Raw genomic sequence first — 24651 nt, 5'->3', positions numbered from 1 at the left:
GTTTAAGCGCCCGTTCCTGCGCAAGGCCCAATACTCCAAACCTCATCAATCGTTCACACGTGATAATATTGTACACGTCAAACAGTTCCAACAGACTTGTTGATACTCATCGCAAAACAAATTGATATCGGAAACGGAAGCCTTCGGAATTGGACTGGTGAATCGTTATAAAATGGTACTCGGGGTAGAAATGCCGTCTCACCTTTAGCTTCAAGCACGTTCGGCAACATGTATATACTTAAAAGTCAGACTTTGTGCAACGTTTGCGCTCAAAAGCCACATTTGATTTATGAGACTACATGAGCCCAGCGATTGGCCGGCGACCAGTCAGGGCGTGACCCGCTGCTCTCCAGAAGTCAGCCGGGATAGACTCGAGTCTCACCCGCAAGCCGAGATCATGGAGCGCTGTAGAAAAGAGATGGATGGAGAATAGCTAAGCATTCAAGTCAATGTGCACAGTGAAGGCTGGTGACATTCACATTTATTGTCATTTAAAAAAAAAAAAACTGTTTTGAGGACAATCAAAATATAAATATATTTTTACCCTCACACAGTAGATACGCCGTACCTGATTTGAATGGGAAAGAACACCCACCGACTGCATTGTTCACACTTGAGTTCTTGGAGGCCTTCGCTGCCCGACGGGACCGTCTGGTCGAAAAATGTCAGGAGGAACCTCGTAGAAACACCGTCGGACTGTCTCAGGTTTATTAGAATGGAGATGCATACTGACCGATGACAACGCCAAAGAATAATCGGCGACAAGCCTTAAAAAGTCCCCCAAAAAAAGAAGAGAAGCAGCCCCTTGCCCGGAACAATAAAACAATCAACGTGATGCATTTACTTGCCTTGTCCTTCACACACACAATTCACACTCAACCTTATTATTATTATTTTTTTTAACGCTTGTTGATCTGATACTTTTGTGGCCATTAAAAGAAAATTCACTCATGTACAATTCCAACTTTATGATCTCAACACACACACACACACACACACACCTCGTGTTGGCATGACAAAGTAAATATTGATGTGAACATGTTATTAACGTAATGGGGAAAGTGAGTTTAAATGCAACGCGATGACGACGCGGGACATAAAAAGACAAACGACGCACACGTAGGACGGCACCTCAAGAAAAACAAGGGGCCCCGGATAAAGGGCGCAAACAAGGCACTGAGGCAAAGGCTGTAAAAAAGGGATGGAGGTGGTCGTAAAAGACAAAAATAACGGACGTAAACAAAAGGGGGAGGGGAGACGGGCACCAAGGAAAAAAAGACGATAACAACGGACCTATATGACGGGCACAAATAAGGAAGCTAAACAAAGTACACCAATGAAGGACCTAGACACAAACAATGGACCAAGAAGAAGGACAGAAACAAAGTACACGAATGAAGGACATACACAACTGACAAAGAGGAGACCACAAAGAAGGACACCTAAATAAAGGTCACGTCCATGAAGAAAGAGCGTAGCCACAGGCCTCGCTGCTGTTGCCATGACAACCCACGGCCGATGATACAGAGCGCCCTCCTGTGTTCATTTAACCGTGCCGGCGGCGTTGAGTCAGCAGGGTTAGAAGCGTTGCGCTCGCAGGAACGCAACGAAAAGGGAGACAGAGGACCTGGCTGATGTTGAAGTCCTTCTCGGTCAGGACGACGTAAAGATGCTCGGTCCTCTGCCCGCCTGCCTCCCGTCGGTCCGTGCGTCGTGCTCTCGGGGGGCCACGCGGAGGCCAGCGTGGGGCGGGGGGGGGGGGGACGCCGTTGTTAGGAGGCCTTCCCCAGCTCTATCTTCTTCTGAATGACGCGGGCCGAGTGGTAGACGAGAGAGTCGATGAGACCGCCCACTGCGGCGGGAGGACACGAGGCGGGTGAGAATTCGGCGCGGGACAAATTCGACAAGTGGAGGTGCTGGAGTTCCAGACTGACCTGTGAAGACGCCCCCGATGATGGCGCACACTCCAGTCAGGAAGTGAGTGAAGGATCTGAGGACAATGACAATGTTGAACTCAGAATGTAGCACTTGCATTAAAAGAACGGTTCACAAGTTGTTAATATTACCTACCTGTGTTTCTCAGTGAATTTCACCATCATTGGGGAGAGCTCGTATAAAACAAAGACTCCGGGCAGGCCCTGGTCGCCTATCAAGCCATTGGCCACTTTTTCATGTTTGGTGACCGAGAACTGGTTGGTTTTTACAACCTGCCGACAAGACAAAAAGCACGCATTCCTCATTCCGGCTCAGAGTGTTCGGATGATATTCCGATAACGTCGAGCTCACCTTGCCATCCGTTTTCATGTAAATGGTGGGGACAATTTTGACAAAATACTGGTACATCATTGATGCTATGGGACAGAAAACACAAGAACACCATAAGAGAAAAGCATTTATTTTCACTGTGAATTCATTATACATTACATATATGAGGATTAAACATGAATGTTCCAATGATGGGAATCAAGTAATTAGTGGAGGACACAAAAGGGGGCAACAGACAAAAGTACACAGAGAAGGGAACCTCGGAAAAGGACAAACAGGGGACAGAGACAAAAGTACACAAGGGCTCAAGAAAGAAGGAACAAAAAGGGGCACAAATAAGGGAGCCAAATGATGCAAACTAGTGACTGAAAAAGGACAAAAACAAAGGAGCCCGAAGGGGACACAAAATAGGAACAGAGACATCAAGACACAAACAAGGAACCTGGACAACGGACACATTAACTAATAATGGGAATAGAGTGAGTGGGGTGCAGTACTAAAAAGTTCCACCCTGTGTCGCTGTCTGTGTTCCCTTCGCGTTTATATGGCCTCTTTGGCTCGCTTCCTGTCTTCTTCTCTTTCCTACTTCCGGCTATGGAGCGCTGACAAAAGGACATTTAAACGCTCCTGCGCTCGAGTACGCCTCTTACACGTTCAACAGAGGAGCGACTAAAGAAGCTCAATTTAGAAACATTTGATTCACGGTAACGAGCATTTTATTTGTAGCTCCTAAAAACTAACGAAATAAAGCGTGGCGTGTTTTCCTGTCAAGGCCCCAAGTGACGTGAGCTCGCTAGTTAGCACGCTAATGCTATCGCATTGGAAGACGAACAAGCGTTTGGAAAAACTAATGCTCAACTCGCTGTGTTGTGTTGGCTGTTAGTGGGCTTATTTTGCAGCGTTTCTTAACGGAGTCTATGCGCCGTATTTCTCGTCCAGATGCCCGTGGCTGTCGCGCCGTATGGTCAGGGCCAGGCCCAGCCCAGCTGTTTCGACCGGGTCAAGATGGGCTTCATGATGGGCTTCGCTGTGGGCATGGCCGCCGGTGCCATGTTCGGTACTTTCTCCTGTCTCAGGTATTAAAGTAGTAGTATCATCGATGTGCACTGATACTCGCGTCTTCGATCAATAAAGTTGAGAATATTTGAATACATGGTTGAATGCTTATAAAGGCTGGGCCAAAAGTAGGCATACACTTGGAAATGTAACATACATTTCCATGTTTTTGTTCCCTTCATTCCCAAAGATTAGCTTTTTATTACTTCCATCCCTCCTTTGCTCAAACCCAGCTTTCTGCCTGATTCTTCTACCTTTCTGCTGTCTGTCCTGCCTTGCTTCACCCAAACCTTTTTCTTCATGCATCATTACATCGCTTGAACCTGCTTTTCTACCTTCCTTACATCCCACATGAGCTTTTTCCCCCCTCTTATCCTTTCTGCCTGCCTGCCTTCTTTAGACCTTTTTTTGTCTGTGGCATGTTTTCCTTTCAGACCTCCTTTCCTCGCATCTTCCCTTCTTTCTCCCCTTCACATGTTTTTATTCATCCTTCCATCAGTAAAACCTTTTCAGCCTTCCTTCCACTTCAGACCCGTTCTTTCTTTCTTGACCTCCTTAGTTCCTCCCTACCTACCTTGGTTTGTTCCCCTCTTCTTTTGCATCCTTCCTTCGCTTAAAACCACTCTCCCTTCCTTGGGGACCTTTCCTATAGCGACTCAGAATCCATTTCCTCTGTTCTTGATTGAAATTATTTGCCATTATTCACAGTACCTGTAAGAAAATAAATGTTCATTAAAAAAAAAAAAGTGTACACCTACTTTTGGTCCAGTGTCTACATACGCATGACCACATGTGATGTACATTTTGTATGCAATATACCATTGTGTTTATTTTTTTTCCAATTCCTGGAGTGTGGTATTTTTTTTTATTACATTCAGAATATTTTGAACTCCACTGGACAAAAACATGCCTTACTTCCAGTTGCACTGTATAATTCAGTCTTGTTTAGTGCAGTGTAAAAATTTGTTCTAACCTATTTTAATGTACAATGAAAATTAAAACTTATTTAGGACAATGTTCGCTGTGCATAAGACCCAACTTTTGTCATAAGTTTGTGACCAGTACACTGTGTTATGTCAGTACAGTGACTATGTAATGCTGCGCTGATGTTGCTTACATATTTTGCAGTAAAGTTTATTTTGTAGAGGTGTAGCAATTAAACTGACAATCAATTGTCAAATTAATTGAGAACTATTTAGGTAATTGATCGTTTAGAGACCTTGTTTAACTTAAAATGGTAAAGATCCTCAGAATTTCAGCTTCTCAATAGTAAATACTCAGATTTCTGCAGACCTCCATGAAAGCAGATGATTATTTTTGTGTTGAATCCAAATAAGACACTTGCATCTGCTTTTTACTTTGGAAAACGATCAAATGTTTTGCGTATTTGCTGACATATTAAAGACTAAACTAGTAACTTAGCCTTAATTTGTTTGTGCATTTTCTGCACTGTCAATTTGAAATCATTGTTTGTGAATAAAGGATGGAAATAAAAAAAATATTTTTAATCCAAATCATCGATGAATTGAAAATAATAATCAGGGGTTGCAGCCTGAAAACTTTCTCAAAAGTTCTTATAGTTGACCCAATTCAAAGAAATATTTATTTGACTGAGGGCTTTTCACTCGTTTGCAGAATTGGCATGCGAGGCCGCGAGCTGATGGGAGGAGTGGGCAAGACCATGATGCAGAGTGGGGGCACGTTTGGCACCTTCATGGCCATCGGGATGGGCATCCGCTGCTGAGGACGACGACGACTACTAACCAGCTCATCTGTGCGATCCAACTATAGCTATGGGACTTCTGCAATAGCAGCCGCGTCTTTCTGTCCGCTTGGCCGTGTCATCGCTTCTATTAAAAAAGAAACTAAACATCGCAGTGCGCTTTCGTGGCGTTTTTGCAGTCTCACTGACCTTGTGGCGCCGTCACCTGGGTGCCGTCCAGAGGGTTCACGATGCCGGGGTAATCCTCCCCAAACGACAGGTGTTTGATCAAATGGGTCATGTTGATCTAAACACCAGGTAAACAATATTTAGCAATGAGGGAATTCATTCAAATACGTCACAAGGTGGATAGTGGCCATCTGCATATTCGCCACACTATTTACAAATTTGCCCAATTATTGGGAGAACCTATATTCTGTTATTTGTTGGAAAAGCTCTCATTTGATTTTATGCTCAAGCCCAGCAATAAAAGTAATGCTTTGACGGCATCAAGTGGCATCTTGGTGCCAAGGAGCTTGATTTAGTTCTCAAACTTTTCACACCACTACCCCCTCAAAATATTTGGCTCACCATCACGAGCAACACTAAAATAGTTAATCGTAAACAAGCGGTTGTATTCCCCAAAAGTATATTAAAAACCACTGTTATTCCGTCTGAACATTAGCCCTCCGTTTAAATATGGAATAAACAGTACTTGATGATAAAATTAAAGTGTATGGCATGTAAAAGTTAAATGTACCCAACTATTAAAAAAAAATACAACTTCTTAAATGGACTGTACTGGAATAAAACAATCTCTAAAACATTGTGGTGGGAAATGTCACAGAGTAATATTTTATAAAGAAAACATTACAGTATTTCTAAACTGTAGCAGCCAAGAAAAAAAATTTTGAGGGAAAAAAAAAACTGGTGTGAGAAGTATTTCGTATGACTACCATTTAATAGTACTGTGAATTAACAACGGTATGTTTTATAAGGCAGCACGGTGTACAACTGGTTAGAGCATCTGCCTCACAGTTCTGAGGACCCGGGTTCAAATCCCCGGCCCCGCCTGTGTGGAGTTTGCATGTTCTCCCCGTGCCTGGGTGGCTTTTCTCCGGGCACTCCGGTTTCCTCCCACATCCCAAAAACATGCGTGGTAGGTTGATTTAAGACTCTAAATTGCCCGTAGGTGTGAATGTGAGTGCGAATGGTTGTTGGTTTCTATGTGCCCTGCGATTGGCCGGCAACCGGTTCAGGCTGTACCCCGCCTCCTGCCGGATGATAGCTGGGATAGGCTCCAGCACCCTAGTGAAGATTAGCGGCTCAGAAAACGGATGGATGTTTTACAAGTGGTACGGCCTGGGACACCTGTGGCCACTGAAGCTATAGAAACCCTTCCAATTTTAAAATTGACCAGAATGAGTTAAAAAAAAATTCATTTACTATAAGAAGAATATAAACGGGTGTAAAAACAACAGAACAGGCTAGCTTAACTACAACCCCAATTCCAATGAAGTTGGGACATTGTGTTAAATAAAAACAGAATACAATGATTTGCAAATCATGTTCAACCTATATTTAATTGAATACACTACAAAGACAAGATATTTAATGTTCAAACTGATAAACTATTTTTAATCATAAAATCATTAACTTAGAATTTTATGGCCGCAACACGTTCCAAAAAAGCGGGGACAGGGTCATGTTTACCACTGTGTTACATCACCTTTTCCTTTAGCAACATTCAATAAACGTTTGGAAACTGAGGACACTAATTGTTGAAGCTTTGTAGGTGGAATTCTTTCCCATTCTTGCTTGATGTACAGCTTCAGCTGTTCTACAGGCCAGGGTCTCCGTTGTCGTATATTACGCTTCGTAATGCGCCACACATTTTCAAGACAGGGCGACAGGTCTGCACTGCAGGCAGGCCAGTCTAGTACCCGCACTCTTTTACTACGAAGCCACGCTGTTGTAACACGTGCAGAATGTGGTTTGGCATTATCTTGCTGAAATAAGCAGGGGCGTCCATGGAAAAAGACGTTGCTTGGATGGCAGCATATGTTTCTCTAAAACCTGTATGTACCTTTCAGCATTAATGGTGCCTTCACTGATGTGTAAGTTACCCATGTCATTGGCACTAACACAGCCCTATACCATCACAGATGCTGGCTTTTGAACTTTGCGTCCATAACAGTCCGAAGGATTCTTCTCCTCTTTGGCCCGGAGGACTCGACGTCCACAATTTCCAAAAACAATTTGAAATGTGGACTCGTTGGACCACAGAACACTTTTCCACTCTGCATCGGTCCATCTTAGATGGGCTCAGGCCCAGAGAAGCCGGCGGCGTTTCTGGGTGTTGTTGCTAAATGGCTTTTGCTTTGCATAGTAGAGTTTCAAGTTGCACTTACGGATGTAGCGCCAACCTGTATTTACTGACATTGGTTTTCTGAAGTGTTCCTGAGCCCTAGTGGTGATATCCTTTACACATCGATGTCGTTTTTTGATGCAGTGCCGCCTGTGGGATCGAAGGTCACGGGCATTCAATGTCGGTTTTCGGCCTTGCCGCTTACATGCAGTGATTTCTCCACATTCTCTGAACCTTTTGATGATATTATGGACCGTACATGATGAAATCCCTCAATTCCTTGCAATTGTACGATGAGGAACATTGTCCTTAAACTGCTGGACTATTTTCTCACACACTTGTTCACAAAGAGGAGAACCTCGCCCCATCTTTGCTTGTATATGATTGAGCAATTCAGGGAAGCTCCTTTTCTAGCCAATCACGGCACCCACCTGTTCCCAATGAGCCTGTTCACCTGTGGGATGTTCCAAACAGGTGTTTGAAGAGCATTCCTCAACTTTCTCACTCTTTTTTGCCACCTATCCCAGCTTTGTTTGGAACGTGTTGCAGCCATAAAATTCCAATTTAATGATTATTTGCTAAAAACAAGAACGTTTATCAGTATCAACATTAAATATCTTCAATTAAATATAGGTTGAACATGATTTGCAAATCATTGCATTCTGTTTTTATTTATGTTTAACACAACGTCCCAACTTCATTGGAATTGGGGTTGTATTAACAGTGGTCAGCGTCTTTTTACACTGACCGCTGCTGAAATGTTACCAGGAGCTAAAAAAAGAATCCTTACATTGTCCAAGCCGAAACTCTGCAGGTCGTGAACTGCAAACAAAAAAACAAACAATCCGACATTTGAAAATGGAAGATTTCACACAGTTTTTGTAGAGTTGGACCTGTGTAAGTAATTTCAAGTCAAATGGGACTTGGAATGGTGAGGTGCTTATAAAAGTAACAGCACGGCACATGCGGTGGCGACGCAAGAGAAAAAAATGGCGGAAAGAGGAGCAATAGGCCGTTATGATAAGGATACGTTGTACTTCAGGCAGGCAATACATTATACAGTATACTATAGACAAAAGTATTTGGCCATGTGCTCATTCCACAAACTCTTCTTCTATACTTCAACATTTCAGCATAAATCAGGTTAAAACAACCTGATTTAATGCTTAATGAGCATCTCCCAAACTCATTGGGAATTTTGAGAGTATCTGCTTATTAAGTATTGGATACGTCACTCACAACATTCCTAGTAAATTGTGTGAAGGCTGAAGAGCACAAACTATGTTTTCCTGCATGAAAATTGGGTGCTATAAAAAGTACTGTTTACACTCCCCATTTTTCTTTGGTCCTAAAAACCTCCACATTTTGCAACTGATTTCAAACGTTCCAATTTCACATTGTTGACCTCATGCCGTCATTATAAACTATTTTTCTACATGGCACAAATTCCCACTTTTCCTGAATTTCACATTTTCTTTGGCAAAATTCCCACACATTTGAAGAAATTTACCTCACCCTTCCACATTTCTCAAGCGATTCAAACCATTGCAACATAAGCGCTTGGGTTACGCTCATTCAGGACATGGCAAAATTCCTCAATTAATGGGGACATCTGTACTCCCATTGCCATCTCGCTATACATTAGCATTTTTACAATTAGCATTATATTAGTGAAAAAAAGCATCCCCCCCACCCCAACTCTTAAATTTACTACATTTCAATACATTCTGTAGAATTTGAGTTCGGCATAAGCCCTTCAGCGTTTACACAACATTTCTACAGCAATTTTATTTTCTAGTTCTCATGATACTATACAATACTTTTGTCTATGTTGTGGAAGATGTTTTTTTTAAACATATAATATGCTGTGGACTAAAAGCTGTAAAAACAAGTGGTTAAAATGAGCTTTAAATTTCCAAGGGGAGAATCAGACAGCGTTAGTAGTAGCCCTTAAAAATAAAGAAAGTCTGCAAAGAAAAGATGGACTTACTTTCCACAGAGTGCACTGCAGAAAGAAGAGAGAAGAAACACCAGATGATTTTGGGGAGACAACACACCGTAAGTCATGTGCCCGCTGGGGCTGCACCGCACCGATCGCATACAACGGCGTCAGATTGCGTTCAAAACAGCGAGAAATTTCCATCTGATTCTGCTTTGGGTTGTGACCGTGCAGCCCCAGACGCAAACGATTTGAAGGGGAACACGCAGGCTGACGTTAATTCAGTGCTTCTCGTCTCTCGTCTCTGCTGCAGAGCACTGAGATGTGTCGCAAACAAAATGTGTTAGGATGTTCAGCGCAGGAAAATAAAAAAAGGGAACAGACACCGTTTAATGGACTTCAGTTGCTCGACGAGTAATGATCATAAATGGTGCCTACTGAGTGTTGTTCACTTACAACGAAAAGCAAGCGGCACATGCTTGCATTCACGGTGCTTTGAGCTTTTCTTACTTTCCTGCAGAAATCGACTGAGATGAGCATGGAGGGGGGGAGAGAGAAGAAAAAATATTTTCTTTTTTTTTTTTACTACTACAGTGAACCCCCGCCTATTTGTGGCTCGCTATTCATATTTCTTTTTGTAGAACCCCTCCTTTGCATATTTTGTACTCTTTTAGGAAAGAAGCGGTCAAGGAAGTATTGGCGAAGTGATGCATCTCGACTGAGAGACTAACATCTTTGTATGTCGGGGAGGAGCTAAGTTTTGCCCGGGTTGTTGGTGGAAGTTACGGAGAGTCTTATTTCCAATTCATTCATCTTTAATGGATATGTTCCAAATTTAAAATGATAAAGTGTTTTGGGAATCACAGTTTGTGGTATTGTCATGGCTTAAAATATTAAAAGGCAATTAAATTATATTTCCATTTAGAGGTATGTCAACCGATGCTTATTTGTCTATACGTGCCCTGCGATCGGCTGGCAACCAGTCCAGGGCGTACCCCGCCTCTCGCCCAAGCGACAATGTAACAATACTCACAGTAGGGGTGTGATAGGGCCTTTAAAAAAAGCAAGAAAAAAATATATATATTTCCAGGCCCCTCCCCTTCAATAAAGAGAAAAAGGTAAATGACAATGATAGAGGGCTAGATGAAGGTAGTAGTATGGTGTGGTAGAAGGGAGGATGCATAAAAGCCAAACGTTTCTGAACAGATATAAATATTTGTTTATCTATCTATGCCAGCGACATGTAGTGACCGGCTGAACAATGAAAAGCTCTTCCACTAGGTGGCAGAGGATGCAATTAAAGCGTGGCCATTCATAAAACAGAATTCAAGCCGGCCTCATTCGGTGTTCAGAAACCATGGAGAGGCCACTGTGGCGTTGATGAGCAGCAAAGACGGGACTGCGGGACTTACCGTGCACGTGCGACTGCTGGAAACTTTTTCCCGGAGCAAAGTGGAAGTTTCCCGCCACCTGAAAGTCAAAGTTGAGCGGCGGGGTCAATCCAAATAAGCAATGTAGTTAAGATAGGCAATAAAACAGTACTCACAGGCATATATTTGTCCACTAATCCGTGAAAAAGGCGTTGTATTGATGAAGTTATTGTCCAACTTTCTTCTTCTACTCTTTATCTTAACGTGCGTACCTTCATTCATGCACCGTACCGCACTGCCCCTAAGATTTGATTTTATCCATCCATCCATTTCTGAGCCGCTTACCCTCACGCGGGTCGCGCGCTGCTGGAGCCTATCCCAGCTATCGTCGGGCGGGAGGCGGTGTACACCCTGAACCGGTCGCCAGCCAATCGCAGGGCACATACAAACAACCATTCGCACTCACATTCACACCTACGGGCAATTTAGAGTCCTCAATCAACCTACCACGCATGTTTTCGGGATGTGGGAGAAAACCCACGCAGGCACGGGGAGAACATGCAAACTCCACACAGGCGGGGCCGGGATTTGAACCCGCAACCTCAAAACTGTGAGGCGGTGTGCTAACCAGTCGTACACTGTGCCGGCTATTATTTTAGTACATTATTTTACTTGTTAGTCAACTAAACATTCTTATCTTTCTTGGTTTCATTTTTGTATTGGCTCTTATTAAATAGTGCACGTGTACCTAAGGTAAGTGTACTGTATGTGTGTTACATATGAATTGCAGGCGTAAGATTGCGGGTACCTTGTTGACCTCCAGAACACCGTACACTTGGCAGCCTTCGTTCTTCTGCTCCTGCATCTTCTGCGTGAAGCCTTCTCGCTTGCACTGCTCGATGGTGTCGGCGCTCTTGAAGGCCCAGCCTCGACGCCGGTACGCCTCGCGCACGTCATCGCAGGTATTGCAACATCTGCGCGCAAACCACCATATATATAGATTTTTTTTTAATAATTAAGAGGAGTCCCAAAATGTCCCTAAGTGCGGTTGTTCCCTAAAATCCTCCTCACTTGAGTTCCTCCGTCTCTGCACCGTAGCAGCTCTCACACCGATTCGGGTCGAGCGTGCTGGGGTCAAATGCTTGTCCGTCGTCAGCTTTCCCGAGTTCTGCACAGAAATCATCGCCGTTAACAATATGTCATCATGGTCACATGAAAAACTGCTATGTGTAATGTATAACTTGGTCTGACCAAAGTCTGCTCGATTAATGGCAACACACAGTACAAAATGCAGAACAGATATTTGAACACAAACTGTGCATCAACTCATGTAAACAGACAATGTAACAATACTCAGTAGGGCTGTGATATGGCCTTAAAAAAAAAAAATTTAAATTAAAAATAAAAAAATTCCAGCCCCCGCCCCACACACACAAAAAAGATTTTAATATTTGTTTTTCTCTTTCTATGAAGAGAAAAAAAGTAAATGACAATGACATTATTCAAAACTTGGAGAGAGTGTCGCTTTACTGTAAAACCTAACAAGTTGAGTTTACTTGAAAAAAAATAAATCACTTTTTTTTTTAACATATCATAACACATTTGAAATGTTTGCCAATTTAACATCAACAAGTTAACCGCTGCATGTCTTCAGTGTAAACTGCGAAGGGGAGAGAACAAAAAGTATTGTTAAAGAAAAAAAATAGATTAAAAAAATATTGAATGAATCAACTAATCACCCAACCCCAACTCACAGTCCTATTTTCTTTATCCTCTACAAAAAACAACTATTACTGCAGCTTCCTGAGCAGTTGCGACAGTCTTCCTCATGTGTATACGTATGCAGGTGTTGTACTGCCCCTGGTGGCCAAGGTGCGCACACCAGAAGGAGCTGCCCAATCAATGCATGAAATCATGATGCACAAACCGTTTAATTCTTTAAGTGGTATTTATGTTTTTAACGTATACTTTGTATGAAGTACTATACGGTAGAGTGCTGCTTTTCTTATTAAAAAGCACATTACATGTTTTTTGTTGTTGTTGGTGTATTACACCAACATTAAATGGCATAAACTGCAGCTTTTCACAACAGATAGACTTTTTTATTTCGAAAAATAAAGAAAACAATAAACAAACAATGAACCAGGACATAGCGGTGGAACACTGTATGTTTGACGTTGACGTCGGTTCAGCCCACGGCGGAGGACATCTTACCGTGTTTCTCCGCCTCGTCCGTGACACCTTGTAGGTCTTTGTCCAGCCGCCGCTTGAAGAGATTGTGCTCCACATCCAGCTGCTGCTCGCCGGCCACGTCCATGGCGTCGATGCTGAGGTCTGACAGGACGCGGGGAGGATTGCGTCATCGTTGAGCAAGGTGGCAATAAATACAATCACAAAAAAAAAAAAAAAAAAAGCTACACGCACAATAGGTGAAATTAAATTCACCCGTAAAGGTTACAGTGCATCTTAGGTGCCCGTTACTCACAGGCGCAGGGCATGTGAGGGAAGACCACGTCGACATTGATCTTCAGCTTGTCTCCTCGGGACGTGTCGACGTACAGTTCGGGATGCACCTGCGGGGAAGCAGAAGAGCGCAAGTGTACCTAAAGATGTGACCCTTGACCTATTTAGACATCAATCCATTCCTTTTCTAAAGCGCTTGTCCTCACTGAGCCAACTGGTGCCGTTTCTACTTACACTCTGTTTGCCAACAGTTCATGAACCAAGGCCCATATTTTACATTGGCAAAATCTCACAACACGCTACCAAACAAAAAGTATATAGTTCTTTACAACAAATAATGTAAATTCCTACAGTGGTTGGGAATCACTGGAGTAATATATCGTTATATGTATCGTTTGCCCCAAAATCTACGTGGAATATTTGTCTTGGGAAGTTCTAACTTTGGTGCTGGGTGATGTCACATGAGACATCAGTTCGACGAGCACCAAGTGGTTGCTTTTTCTTTGGCTTTTTCCCCCAATAAAAGAAGGGAATAAAGACATGAATCCTGTATGTGTGTATATATATATATATATATATATATATATGTTTACCGAATTATTATTTTTTTTCTTCCAGCCATTATGGGTTTTTGCAAGTGGAATTCTGAGGACAAATTTGAACCGTTTTGATTTCCGAGTGGGATTGCGTTCAACTTCATAAGTTGTGCATCCACTATACGAGCAAAAAAAGTCAATCAAAAAAAAAAAATCATTTGTGCTCAAGGTGCAATTGCCACACTCGCATTTATGCCAAGACAGTAATTAGGATCTAGTGAAACCGATCCAGCATGGGAATCCTGAGCATGTTCAACTACGACCCACAGTTTGCGCAGCACTCTTCTTGTTCCACTCGACGGTGTTGCTATTTATTACATATGATGCATGAATATGCACACTCACCTCTTTAGTGAGATAGTACTGCAGCTCAGAAATGAAGAGGATTAACATGATGATGCCACTGATGATTGTCACTGTAGAGGAAAAAGAGAATGGTAAGGAAAAGTTGAGCTTAAAATGGAAAACATCAGCGTTAAATGTAAGCAAAAGGTACTTTCAATTTGAATAAATAGTAAACTTTTACATCTGGGTGAAATTGAAAGTAATGTTTACTTTGCATTTAAAGAAATTGAATCCGCAATAAATGACATGTACACACACACTGCTATCTGCAATTAGGATTTACATTATTTTCATACAGATTTTAAGCATATCTTATTTAATTTTAAAGAAACGGTAATAAGTTTTGCGGCTGTTAAATTTAGGGAAAGCTTACTTTGAATTTAAAGAACCAGTCAATTAAGACATTTGCCTTAAATTCAAGGAAAGTTTACTTTAAATGCTGAAAAGGCTAAAGTTTTGCATCTGCATGAAATTAAAAGGTTCATTTTACATAAATAAATATCAGTGCGTTGCATTTGAATAAACTATTTTATCGCTGGAGAAACTACTAGTTATACATATGTGCAAAGTTTTAATTCAAATGTACTTTGTAAAAATTGTACACATCAGTGTAGTTGTGTAGCGCAGTGAGGAGTGTTTTTACATTTTCTTAAACAGTCGCATTTATTTTCTACGTTAAATTTTAACAAAGTGCACTTTCAATTTAAAGAAACTGTACATTTTTTACATCCGTGTGAAATTTAACAAAGATTTACTTTCAATGGACATTTGCAGGTCGACTCATTCCGTGTCAGTATTTTTCCACGCAGAACAGTGACAAAGCAGGAAAACGCCGGCTTGAATAGGCCCCTTTCACACTTTTAGTACCTTTCACACATAACAGGACGACACGAGAAAAAGCAAGTTCGTAATAGGCACTTGCCCCTTTCAAATTCTGATACCTTTCACACGGGACGGCACAAGAAAAAGCCAGGAAAGTGACAGTTGCCCCTTTCACACAACAGCGTTGTTACCTTTCACACAAAAAGCCGGGACATCCGCCGACATGAATAGGCAGTAGACAGCGTTTCAGTATCTTTCAGACAAAACAGAACGACACAGGAAAAATCCAGGAACGTGCCAGCTTGAATAAGTACTAGCCCCTTTCACACTGACATTTCTTTGCTCTTCACACAGAACAGAACGACCCTAAAAAAAGAGGCATTAATAGGCAGTACCTTTTGAAGAAGAACAACATAAGAAAAAGCTGCAAGCTTTAATAGGCAGGAGCCCCTTTCACACAGAACACAACGACAAGGGGGTTAAAAAAAAAAAACAACAACACGAAAACGCCCCTTTCGCACTGTTTTGTCGGTGCCTTTCAAACAATGTAATCGTACGGCCGTAACATGGTACATCTCATTTGAACCCTGCTGTGTAGACGACGAAACCAAAACTCTAAAAACGGGGATTCGCTGTACGTGCGAGGTTAAACGGAATAACCGGCTAGCCTTGTTGTTCGCCGAGACAGCTAGCAGCGCCGGACTGACTGCTAGCCGACAAAACCAACACGCTCACCGGTCGCGCCGCCCCATGTCTTCACCCGGAAATCCTCCAGAGTTTTGGGATAGGCGTCAAACTGTTTGAGCTTGTTGAGCGTGTCCATTTTACGCGGCGGGCGGCCACTCGCCACCGATAGCCAAGCAAGACACAAACGCCGCCGTTGCTGGGCTCCGAACACACTTCAAGTTCTGGGGAGTTCTCTTCCGGGTTAGGAGGAATGGTCTTGATGCGTGGACCAATCAGAGACAGACGCGTCAGCCATCACCCCGCCCCAAAATTATTTGGCTGCGGTCCAATGTGTGGCGGAATTTCAACCAATGGAATGGTTCTTTGTTCATATGTGCCCTGCTATTGGCTGCCGACCGGTTCGGGGTGTACCCCGCCTCCTTCCCGATGATAGCTGGGATAGGCTCCAGTGGCCCGCGACCATAGTGAGGGAAATTGATGGAAATAAAATAAAATAAATATATGTGCATATTAAATTAAATGTTTAAAATACAAATATTTGAACTCCAACAATAAGGAAGTTATTTTACTCCGAGCCCTCCCTTAATTTTAACAAAAATGTAGGTGGTGAAATAAAAAAAAAAAATGTATAACTATAATATAATATATCATATCATATATCATGCCGAAAACAATGCATAACAATAATATAACATTATACATAAAACAATGTGTAACTATAATATAATAAGAAAAACAAAAAGCTATCAAATTTTAAATATAATATTCATCATTTATGAAATAAAATATCCAATAAAAAAAAGAGACAAAATGGTCTTTGTAAAATAAATCATCAAGCAAGCAAATGTAATCATTTTTATCACAGAAAATCATAATGTATCTAAATTTATTTAAAAGAATTAAGATGCAAATCGTCCCCCCACCTTAATTTCAACTATTAAAAACGTTAATTAAAATAGTATAGTAATTGTTCCATTTCAATAGAGGGACATAACTAGTGATTGATTTTTTTTATGAATTATAAAAAAATAATAATTCAGTTTTGTATAGCTCAGAAAGCAGAATCACAATATTCACATATGGACACATACACACATACATTAATCCAGTAAAGAGGAATATACTCCAAAATGATAAGGTGTAAACATTTTAATCAAGCTCATCACAAAACAGTTATAAAAGATACAATTTATGTATTATTGCTAATTGGGAGGTGAATGATTGTTTGTCTCCGTGGATGGATGGATGGATGGAAAAATGTCATTCCTCAACCTCAGCCTGCAGGTGACCCACGACCTTCCTCCCGAGATCAGCCACAGCCGACTGAACCATCCTCAGTCGGCTTTCTCGGACGGATCGTCTTAGTTTGGCCCGTCGGTTCTGAAACCATATCTACAAGTATAAAAGAACAAACAAAACAAAAAATGAAAAACATCTTTTCAATTCTGTGTTTGCATGTGTGGTCCAGACCTGTATGCGGTCCTCATCCAGATCCAGTCTCCCAGCCAGATGTTCCCTCAGTTGGATGCCTGGATAACAGTTGACCTGAAACACTGCTTCCAGAACATTCACCTACCACACATGATTAAAATAATGTAATCCGTGATCAATACAGATTACTAATGGATTCCTGGATTACTTGGCTGTCGGTGAAGGCAGTTCGAGGTCGGCGTCCGATGTACCAGCTGGACGGCGGACTCTGGAAGTTAACCCGGGAAGGCATGGCGATCGTGATGTTGATGGCAAACTTTGTTCTCCTCGTCTGACTCCTCCTCTGCACGAAAATAAGACAGTGAAACCACATGCTTGTGCAATTTTAAAAAAATATTTACATACAATGTAATGTAATAAACTAATGGTTAATAATAATAATTAAAAATAGGACCCTTTTTGTCTCCGAACCCCCTTTGAAATCTGATTGGTCAAAGAAACAGTCCCATTGCTAGTAGAGATTAAATTTCATGGGCCATCATGACCGATTCTGAAGACCCGGGGCAGCTTTGATTGACATGGCAACACATAGAGGCTGAAACCTGATTGGACAAAAAAAGCTAACGTACACATACTGAAAGCAGTGTAGCCAAGAGAAATGCTATGAAATCAGAAGAATCTACTCACGGAACAATTTCAGTACTTCCGATAGCGTTTAGGCCATAAGGCCTTGCTAGCCCTGACCTCCGACCCCTGTTGCCGTCAAGTATTTTATCCAGGATGCTGTGTCGCTGAGGCACAGTTTTTTTTTTGCGTGAAATATTCCAGGTTTTCTGTATATCCGCGTGAAATTGGCTTCACTCACCTGCCGTCTGGTCCCAAGGTCGGTGGAGTTTCACGCAGCTTCCGGCTCGTTTGCCCTCCGAACCCAAAATACGCTCCATGGAAAACGAGTCGTCTGTTACAGGAACCACGGCCGGGGCCGTGACGATGGAGCCGATTATTAGTGTCACTATTAACGCTATTGCACCGATGCTATCCTGACTTCATTGTTAATCATCGGGGAAAAAAAGAGAAAAAGTACACAATGTTCTGCAAATGAGAAGCTTCTGGCGCTGTGAGGGTGAGGAAGGTGCGAGGAAGAACTGACAACATGCCTCACGTTTAAATGGAAGGGGAAGGATTTAATGACACTCGCTGGCTACCAATGAGAACGAAGACGTGTTTGTTTCCATGTGAATGAGATTCCCTGAGGTTCCAGCTAATCTGTTGAGTGTGTGTGTGTGTTGGAAAGACAACACATTTGCATTCTTAGCGGGCTTAGTTCAACAAACTAATGTCGCGACTACACAGGGGGGCGCCTTCTAATCTTTTTCTGGTTCCGTTTTCCACAATATGAAAAAGTACAGCAGCTATGTTGGGGAATTCGTTTTAGCACTACGTAAAATCTCGAGGCACACCACCAAACACAAATGTCGCCGAAAGTATATACTGTAATAATGTTGATTTGCTCTCAATTTACTCACAAATGTATTTATGCAGAACACAGAGCTAATATTTTGTTGTATGGGTAGCAACAGGTGGATGCACAGTTTGAATGTTAACTAATGCAGTGGTGCTCAAACTTTTTGCATCAAATACAACCTAAAGTAATGACTTAGCTCTAAAAGTACCACAATCATGACCAGTATTGCACAACACCAAAGAGGTTTTATTCCTAAAAGGCATATTTACCATTATTGTAAGCTAACTCTGGCTGAGAGTCCCGTGAAGCCAGTGGAAAGTAAACAAAAACAGGAAGTAGAACTTACAAAACAAAGCAGTGAGAACGCGAAACACGGCTCAACTGAAGTAACGCTCCTGCGCAATTAAAAGCGGAAAACGAGTTCAGTGTTAATTACGGACAGCACTAACGATCCGGTGAGACGCGCTAATGCTATTAGGCTAATCTGCGCGACGTTGTCATGCAGATGAAGCCACGTAGCATGTGAATGCAGCGTGAAGCAGCGGGTGAGGAAAAGATTCTTTTCAGGGGGAGATTAGCGCCGAAGGAAGGCCCGCAGCAGTTTTGAATCGGCAAGCGCACTTGTTTGTTTTGTTTAAGGAAGGCTGGGATGGACGATGGGGGAGGGGGAGGGGGAGGGAAGGCCCACGGGGTTACTGCCTTTTGGAACGAGTGTACCAGCGTGTTCGGTATAAATTGTGGAGGTGCAATACGGACAACGCAAATTGAAATAATAATAACCCATATCCAACACTGACAACTCTGGTATCGATCCGGTACAGCGTAAATGCCGGGCCAGTATCGCAGATACTGCTACTGATATTTTTCAATAATTAAAGTGGATGCTCGATGATCATCGAGTTGCTAAATCTCAATGGATTTTCCTGACTTTTCATGTTTTTTTTTTGTGGTTTTTCCATTGGTTTATTAATTTGTTAAAAAATGTTCTTTTTCTTGTATCATGTGCAAAAACAAACAAAAAAAAACAGACAAGGTCAGGGTTTCAAAGTAAGGTTTCAAGACAGGATTAACATTTCAAGTTCAGGTTTCAAGTTAGGGTTTCTAGCGTTGTTTCAGGTTTCAAAATAGGGTCAAGGTTAGGGTTTCGAGCCAAGGTCTCGGTTTTAAGTGTTTCTAGCCAGTGTTCAGGTTTAAAGTGAGAGTTTCTTGCATTAAGGGTTAGGGTTTCAAATTATGGTTTCAAGCCAGGGTTAGGGTTTTTAGCCAAGCTTGAGGTTTCAAGTTAGGGTTTCAACCAGCCTGGGTCAGGGTTTGCAGTTTGACCTTTCCACCGACAGGGGTGTCCAACTTTTTTTTCTCTCGGGCCGAATTGTAGTTATGGTTTCCTTCAGAGGGCCGTTAGAACTGTACTGTTTATGTTCTCTGCACGTTTTAGCCGGTTGCCAACCTTTTATTGACCATATGCTATGATGAAATATCTTACGTAAATATGCAACTAAATCACATTGTACAGTTTGTCGTAGAGGTTTTTGTATTTTGTTTTACCCCGCTGTCCACAACCAGGTCGGCATTGCAAATGAGAATCTCAGTTGCTTTACCTGGATAAATAAAGGTTAAATAATAAATGTAGTGGGCGAGCGAGGACTCATGCCCGAGGCCCAAGTGCATCGCTGGGTGGCAATTTAGCCGCAGCCCAAAAAATCAGGAACACTAAAATGGTGAAAAACAGCTAAGCGCTATCTCTACAATTTAGCATTATATAGAGTAGTTCTCAGCCTTTGCGTGTTTTCAGCAGTTGTCTTCAAACTTATAATGTATTTCGAAAAAAAACCCTCTCATCATTTTTTTTTAATCCTTTTTTTCCCTCATCATTTATGTAATATGTTATTTGACTGACTATTTCCCCATTTTATTAGCTTGGTGTACAGTTCATATACATTTGCATTTTATTATTTTAACTACAGTATGTAAAGCACTTTGTGCTACATGAATTAAATTGCTTTACTTTAAATTGTTTTTCTCCTCAGGACGATGTAAAAATACTCTATGTACTATTTCGTGAGGGGCTGTTCAGTATTTTCTCCCGAAACAACACAGGTGGCTTGGCAGTGCTTTTTTTTTTTTTTTTTTTTTAAGTTAGATTATGAACCGAATCAGAGAGTCAAGGACTTTATGTACAAAAAAAAAAAAAAAAAGATCAAACAATCATACAGATATTTAGGTTTAGCACAATAATACAAAATGGATGGCTGGATAACAACACACTTCTACTTAACTCTTACAAACGTATATAGCACTACATTACATCCTATAAATACTTTGAGGTTGATTATAAAAAGAAGTTAGCTGTAAAATGTCACAACTGTACCCAAAAAAAAAAAAAAAAAAAAGGAAAAGGCACCTCCTCTCAGAGAGTATTATTGCTGCTGCTGCTGATGTTGTTGTTGATTTCCATCCTGGCAACCAGTTCGGTTACGAGTTGCTGCAGCGTGCGAGAGCGCTGGCGGCCCACCTCCAGAACGCCCTCGTGGTCCACGCTGTCCGGGTCCTCGTAACTCTTCACCACCTGACACAAACACAAATAGTACACTTGGCCTTTGTCGTGTGTGTGTGTGTGTGTGTGTTTACCTTATTGGTGATGAGAGAGAGGCCAAAGACCCTCAAACCGCAGTGGGTTGCTATGACGACCTCAGGGGCAGTACTCATGCCTGGACTCATTTTGGTTGCATCGAAAATTGAAATGGTACATGAGAGATGCAAAGACCATTGAATATGAAACAACTATGTTCATTAAGAGGTGTGTGCTTTTAAAATGTGTTCCATACCGACAGCGTCCACGCCCAGTCGATGCAGCAGTCTGCCCTCAGCGATGGTCTCAAAAGTGGGTCCCCCCACCATGGCGTACACCCCCTCCTGCATCACGTCGGCCACGCCCATCTGCTTTGCGATCTCCACGGCCAGGGAGCGCAATCCTTTGTCGTAGCATCCCGACATGGCCGGGAATCGCGGCCCGAACCTGCGGAAGCACTGAAAAAAGTCAGCGAGAAAACAAAAACAGCGGCGATAAGCCGGGCCGATCCTCGTCCGCCTCACTTGTCGTCGTTGGGTCCGCTCAGAGGGTTCAGACCCACCAGGCCGGGGAAGTTGACGTGGTCCTTGATGACCATGATGTCGCCGGGGCGCAGGCCGTCAGCCACTGAGCCGGCGGCGTTGGTCACGATCAAGGTCTCCACGCCCAGCAGCTTGAAGACTCGCACCGGAAACGTGGTCTGAAGAAGGCAAGGGGCGACAAGGTCGAGGAGTTTGCGACACCATTGTAGACCGTTCGATATAAATTATTGTATACACGGGACATTGTAGATTTTTAATAACATAAATGTACAATATGAATGTTTGTATGATGTTTGAGCCCACGTGGCATTATTGCATACGGGCCAAATAGTTTGGAATTGGGAACGGCTTGGAAGCCGATCAGCTTTACAGAGGGAGAGAACAATAGCTGCATTGAATTTTCGGCTAAAATGCTGCACGTGACGCCCCCCCCCCCAAAAAAAAAAAAAAAAAAAAAAAAAAAAGCTGTGCTGAGCTGTGTTCGCTCACACACACACAAATACACATCTAATCTATTTCAGCGCTGTGTTAGCATTAGCGGCTTAGCATCGTGAGATCACTTTCAGGTTTGTGGCACCGAAGTTGGCCAAAATAAGGCATTTAGTGGTAGTTCAGATGTATTAACACCTAAAGTTACAGGAACTTTTAGTTCCTTTTAACTTGAAATCCCACTTGGCAAGGCAACGCTAATTTGAAACCCTCGCCAACCTTGAAAACCTGAACCCCTAATTTGAAACCTAAACCCTGGTTTAAGAACCCCAACCCCATAATTTGACCCTGACCTGAACTCCTACTTTGAAACCCTAATTCTTATTAGAAACTCCAACCCAGCACCTATTTTCTAACCCTAACCGTGGCTTAAAACTCTACTTTGAAACCCTAACGGTGGCTTGAAGCTCTACTTTGAAACCCTAGCCGTGGCTTGAAAGCGATATTTGAAACCCTAACACTGACCTGAAGTGCCATTTTGAATCCCCAACCCAAGTTTGGACCCCAACGCCTGGCTTGAAACAGTACTTTGAAACCCTAAACTTTACTTGAAACCCGTGTCCTTGTTTGAAACCGTAACCCTGGAATGGAAAAATAGTTTTAAGGAAATTAGAAGACAACCATGACGTTGATGAATGAAAGTTTTCAAAACTTCGGTCCTTCGAAACGTGTTAAGCGCAGCGTCGCCCTTGTTTTGGGGGTGTAGGCGAAGCAATAAAACAGCCTCCAATTCTCTATGAAGCATCAAGATAGCCAAGTACCTTGCATAGCGAGTATCCTTCATACATGTGGAATCGGCCCTGCATGCACACGCACGTTTTCCCCTTCAGCTCCCCGAAAACCAGCCGGCCGGCGTGACCTTGAACTGGCGACAAGGCCGAGATCATCATCCAAAAAAATAAAAATAAAATAAAACCCAACAACCCAAAATGAACCACAAAATTTGTGTTCCCGCGCTGGACTTTTACCTGTGCTCTGCGGGAAACCCGGGATGTCGGCGTAAGGGAAGGAATCCTGGCACTTGAGGGCGTCGGCCAGCATGCCCAAACCCGAACCGCAGATGATGGCCACTTGGGGGCGGTGTTTGGTCTGAGACGTCAGCCAGTCGGCACACTTCTGGTACTCATCGTGGCTGACGCGGAGAGGAACGCGGAGGTCGTGTGCGACTGATCGTCTCGGGATTATTCCATTCATCGTCTCGGGAACGAGCGAATGATTTGAAACGCTGTGCTCCGAGTCATTCGCGAGACGATTCATCGAATACTCCCGAATCACGACATCAAGATTTTTTTACTTTTTACTTAGCTCCAGTACATTTGAAAATCTGTACTTTGTTAAAATAGGCTCAAACCTAACTTAAAACCCCACCCCGACCTGAAACCCCTAGTTGGAAACCTGAACGCTTGTTTGAAACCTTAACCATGTCTTGGAGTCCTATAGCCCTGGTTTGAAACCCTACTTTGAAATACTTAATACTGGCTTAAAACCCAAATTTAAAATCCTAATACTTGTTCGAAACCTGAATTTGAAGCCCTAACTCTATCTTGAAACCCTACTTTGAAATCCTAACACTGGCTTGAAAACATAACTTGATTCCCAACTTGAAACCCTAACCCAGATCTGAAACCCTAGCTTCAAATCATAATCCTGCCTTGAAACCTTAATTTGAAAATGTAACCTTGGCTGGAAACCCTAATTTAACAACTGTAATCCTGGTTTCAAACCCTAATTTGAAACCTTATTTTGAGACCTCACCTAAAACCTAACCCTTGTTTGAGCCCTCGCTCACCTTTGGAATGTCGCATTTGCAACAACGTGTGGCTAAATGCGCCGTCATTCAGAATAAGTGTGAATTCCCACATTTCATTTGTACATTAAACGCCCCAGAAAAGATGTCAAAGTTGAATTGGACTACAATTACTATGAAATGAAGTATTTTTAAGACTTCATCTTAGCCAGCAACAAAGGATCACAATTGAAGGTTTGATTTGTCGTCTGTTCACATTACATTTTCTTCAATTACATATAATTACTAATAACAGCAACAGTCTCGATGGTGGAACCCGATTCCTAGCAGAGCTCGAGAAGGATCGACAGTACGTAGCCGTCGTGTAAGAGAAACAACAATTTCAAAATGATTTTAGTTGTCTTTCTCTTACCTGATCTGTTTTTTGCTGTGCATGATGGACGACGCTCGACTGACGCGTGTGTACGTGTCTGCGCGTGTGTGTGTATGTGTGTGCGAGTGTGCGTCAGGCTGGTTCCCATCAGCCTCCTTATAGGCGGATCACATGCATCTGATTGGCCGACAACTTGTCCAACCAATGAATGAGGGCGCTCTGTGTGTGCGTGGATTCCACCCCGCATGAGAGTGTGGGAGTGTTGTGTCGTTTTTACGACAGCGTTACTAAACGTAAAGCACGCAGACACGCACAAGCTGCCGATAATCTACTCCAAATCTACATGTACAACTGGACCTGGTTCAAGCAGTTCTGGGAACTCGGATTCGTTTCAGAACTTTGCGGGAATGGAAAAATAGTCA

General features: G+C 42.5%; 3 protein-coding genes across 8 annotated transcripts; 1 reads left to right on the top strand and 2 right to left on the bottom strand.

Annotated features, from left to right (window-relative positions):
* Nucleotides 1-694: 694 nt before the first annotated feature.
* Nucleotides 695-15863, bottom strand: ergic3 (ERGIC and golgi 3). 2 transcript variants are annotated; one of them, XM_061784578.1, is made up of 14 exons: nucleotides 15662-15863; nucleotides 14105-14175; nucleotides 13186-13273; nucleotides 12915-13034; nucleotides 11772-11868; nucleotides 11509-11674; nucleotides 10743-10800; nucleotides 9382-9396; nucleotides 8182-8213; nucleotides 5234-5330; nucleotides 2287-2351; nucleotides 2071-2207; nucleotides 1935-1990; nucleotides 695-1852 (listed from the first exon to the last, which is right to left on the bottom strand). In XM_061784578.1, exons 1-14 carry the CDS (start codon nucleotides 15747-15749, stop codon nucleotides 1773-1775), a joined length of 1170 nt encoding a protein of 389 aa, XP_061640562.1. In that variant the 5' UTR covers nucleotides 15750-15863; the 3' UTR covers nucleotides 695-1772. The 2 variants fall into 2 exon arrangements, with proteins under 2 accessions (XP_061640562.1, XP_061640563.1); XM_061784579.1 differs by lacking the exon at nucleotides 9382-9396 and having other exon boundaries at nucleotides 15662-15862.
* romo1 (reactive oxygen species modulator 1) lies at nucleotides 2811-5195 on the top strand. The gene is made up of 3 exons (XM_061784581.1): nucleotides 2811-2969; nucleotides 3205-3341; nucleotides 4957-5195. Exons 2-3 carry the CDS (start codon nucleotides 3205-3207, stop codon nucleotides 5063-5065), a joined length of 246 nt encoding a protein of 81 aa, XP_061640565.1. The 5' UTR covers nucleotides 2811-2969; the 3' UTR covers nucleotides 5066-5195.
* A 1095-nt stretch (nucleotides 15864-16958) lies between the features above and the next one.
* On the bottom strand, nucleotides 16959-24424 carry pnp4a (purine nucleoside phosphorylase 4a). 5 transcript variants are annotated; one of them, XM_061786109.1, is made up of 10 exons: nucleotides 23078-24260; nucleotides 22871-22974; nucleotides 21603-21778; nucleotides 21335-21525; nucleotides 21138-21217; nucleotides 20911-21075; nucleotides 17910-18002; nucleotides 17296-17387; nucleotides 17084-17185; nucleotides 16974-17005 (listed from the first exon to the last, which is right to left on the bottom strand). In XM_061786109.1, exons 1-6 carry the CDS (start codon nucleotides 23364-23366, stop codon nucleotides 20917-20919), a joined length of 999 nt encoding a protein of 332 aa, XP_061642093.1. In that variant the 5' UTR covers nucleotides 23367-24260; the 3' UTR covers nucleotides 16974-17005; nucleotides 17084-17185; nucleotides 17296-17387; nucleotides 17910-18002; nucleotides 20911-20916. The 5 variants fall into 5 exon arrangements, with proteins under 5 accessions (XP_061642094.1, XP_061642091.1, XP_061642090.1 ...); XM_061786110.1 differs by lacking the exon at nucleotides 17910-18002 and adding an exon at nucleotides 24269-24424 and having other exon boundaries at nucleotides 16959-17005; nucleotides 17084-17387; nucleotides 23078-23241; XM_061786107.1 differs by having other exon boundaries at nucleotides 16959-17005; nucleotides 17084-17387.
* Between the last annotated feature and the right edge of the window lie 227 nt (nucleotides 24425-24651).

The sequence above is a fragment of the Phyllopteryx taeniolatus genome, chromosome 9 (genome assembly GCF_024500385.1).
Source record: "Phyllopteryx taeniolatus isolate TA_2022b chromosome 9, UOR_Ptae_1.2, whole genome shotgun sequence".
Classification (NCBI taxonomy): domain Eukaryota; kingdom Metazoa; phylum Chordata; class Actinopteri; order Syngnathiformes; family Syngnathidae; genus Phyllopteryx; species Phyllopteryx taeniolatus.
This window is presented reverse-complemented; position numbering and strand designations above follow the sequence as displayed.

Excerpts from the sequence above, each read along its gene's own strand:
- pnp4a (XM_061786107.1), bottom strand. The coding sequence starts at position 23,366 with ATGAATCGTCTCGCGAATGACTCGGAGCACAGCGTTTCAAATCATTCG. Across the intron at positions 21,526-21,602 it reads AGCGGACCCAACGACGACAA|GTTCGGGCCGCGATTCCCGG; the intron begins GTGAGGCGGACG and ends GTGCTTCCGCAG. Across the intron at positions 21,076-21,137 it reads TCTCTCTCATCACCAATAAG|GTGGTGAAGAGTTACGAGGA; the intron begins GTAAACACACAC and ends TGTTTGTGTCAG.
- romo1 (XM_061784581.1), top strand. The coding sequence starts at position 3,205 with ATGCCCGTGGCTGTCGCGCCGTATGGTCAGGGCCAGGCCCAGCCCAGC. Across the intron at positions 3,342-4,956 it reads GGTACTTTCTCCTGTCTCAG|AATTGGCATGCGAGGCCGCG; the intron begins GTATTAAAGTAG and ends ACTCGTTTGCAG.
- ergic3 (XM_061784578.1), bottom strand. The coding sequence starts at position 15,749 with ATGGACACGCTCAACAAGCTCAAACAGTTTGACGCCTATCCCAAAACT. Across the intron at positions 13,274-14,104 it reads AGTACTATCTCACTAAAGAG|GTGCATCCCGAACTGTACGT; the intron begins GTGAGTGTGCAT and ends GCTTCCCCGCAG. Across the intron at positions 5,331-8,181 it reads AGAGTTTCGGCTTGGACAAT|ATCAACATGACCCATTTGAT; the intron begins GTAAGGATTCTT and ends CCTGGTGTTTAG.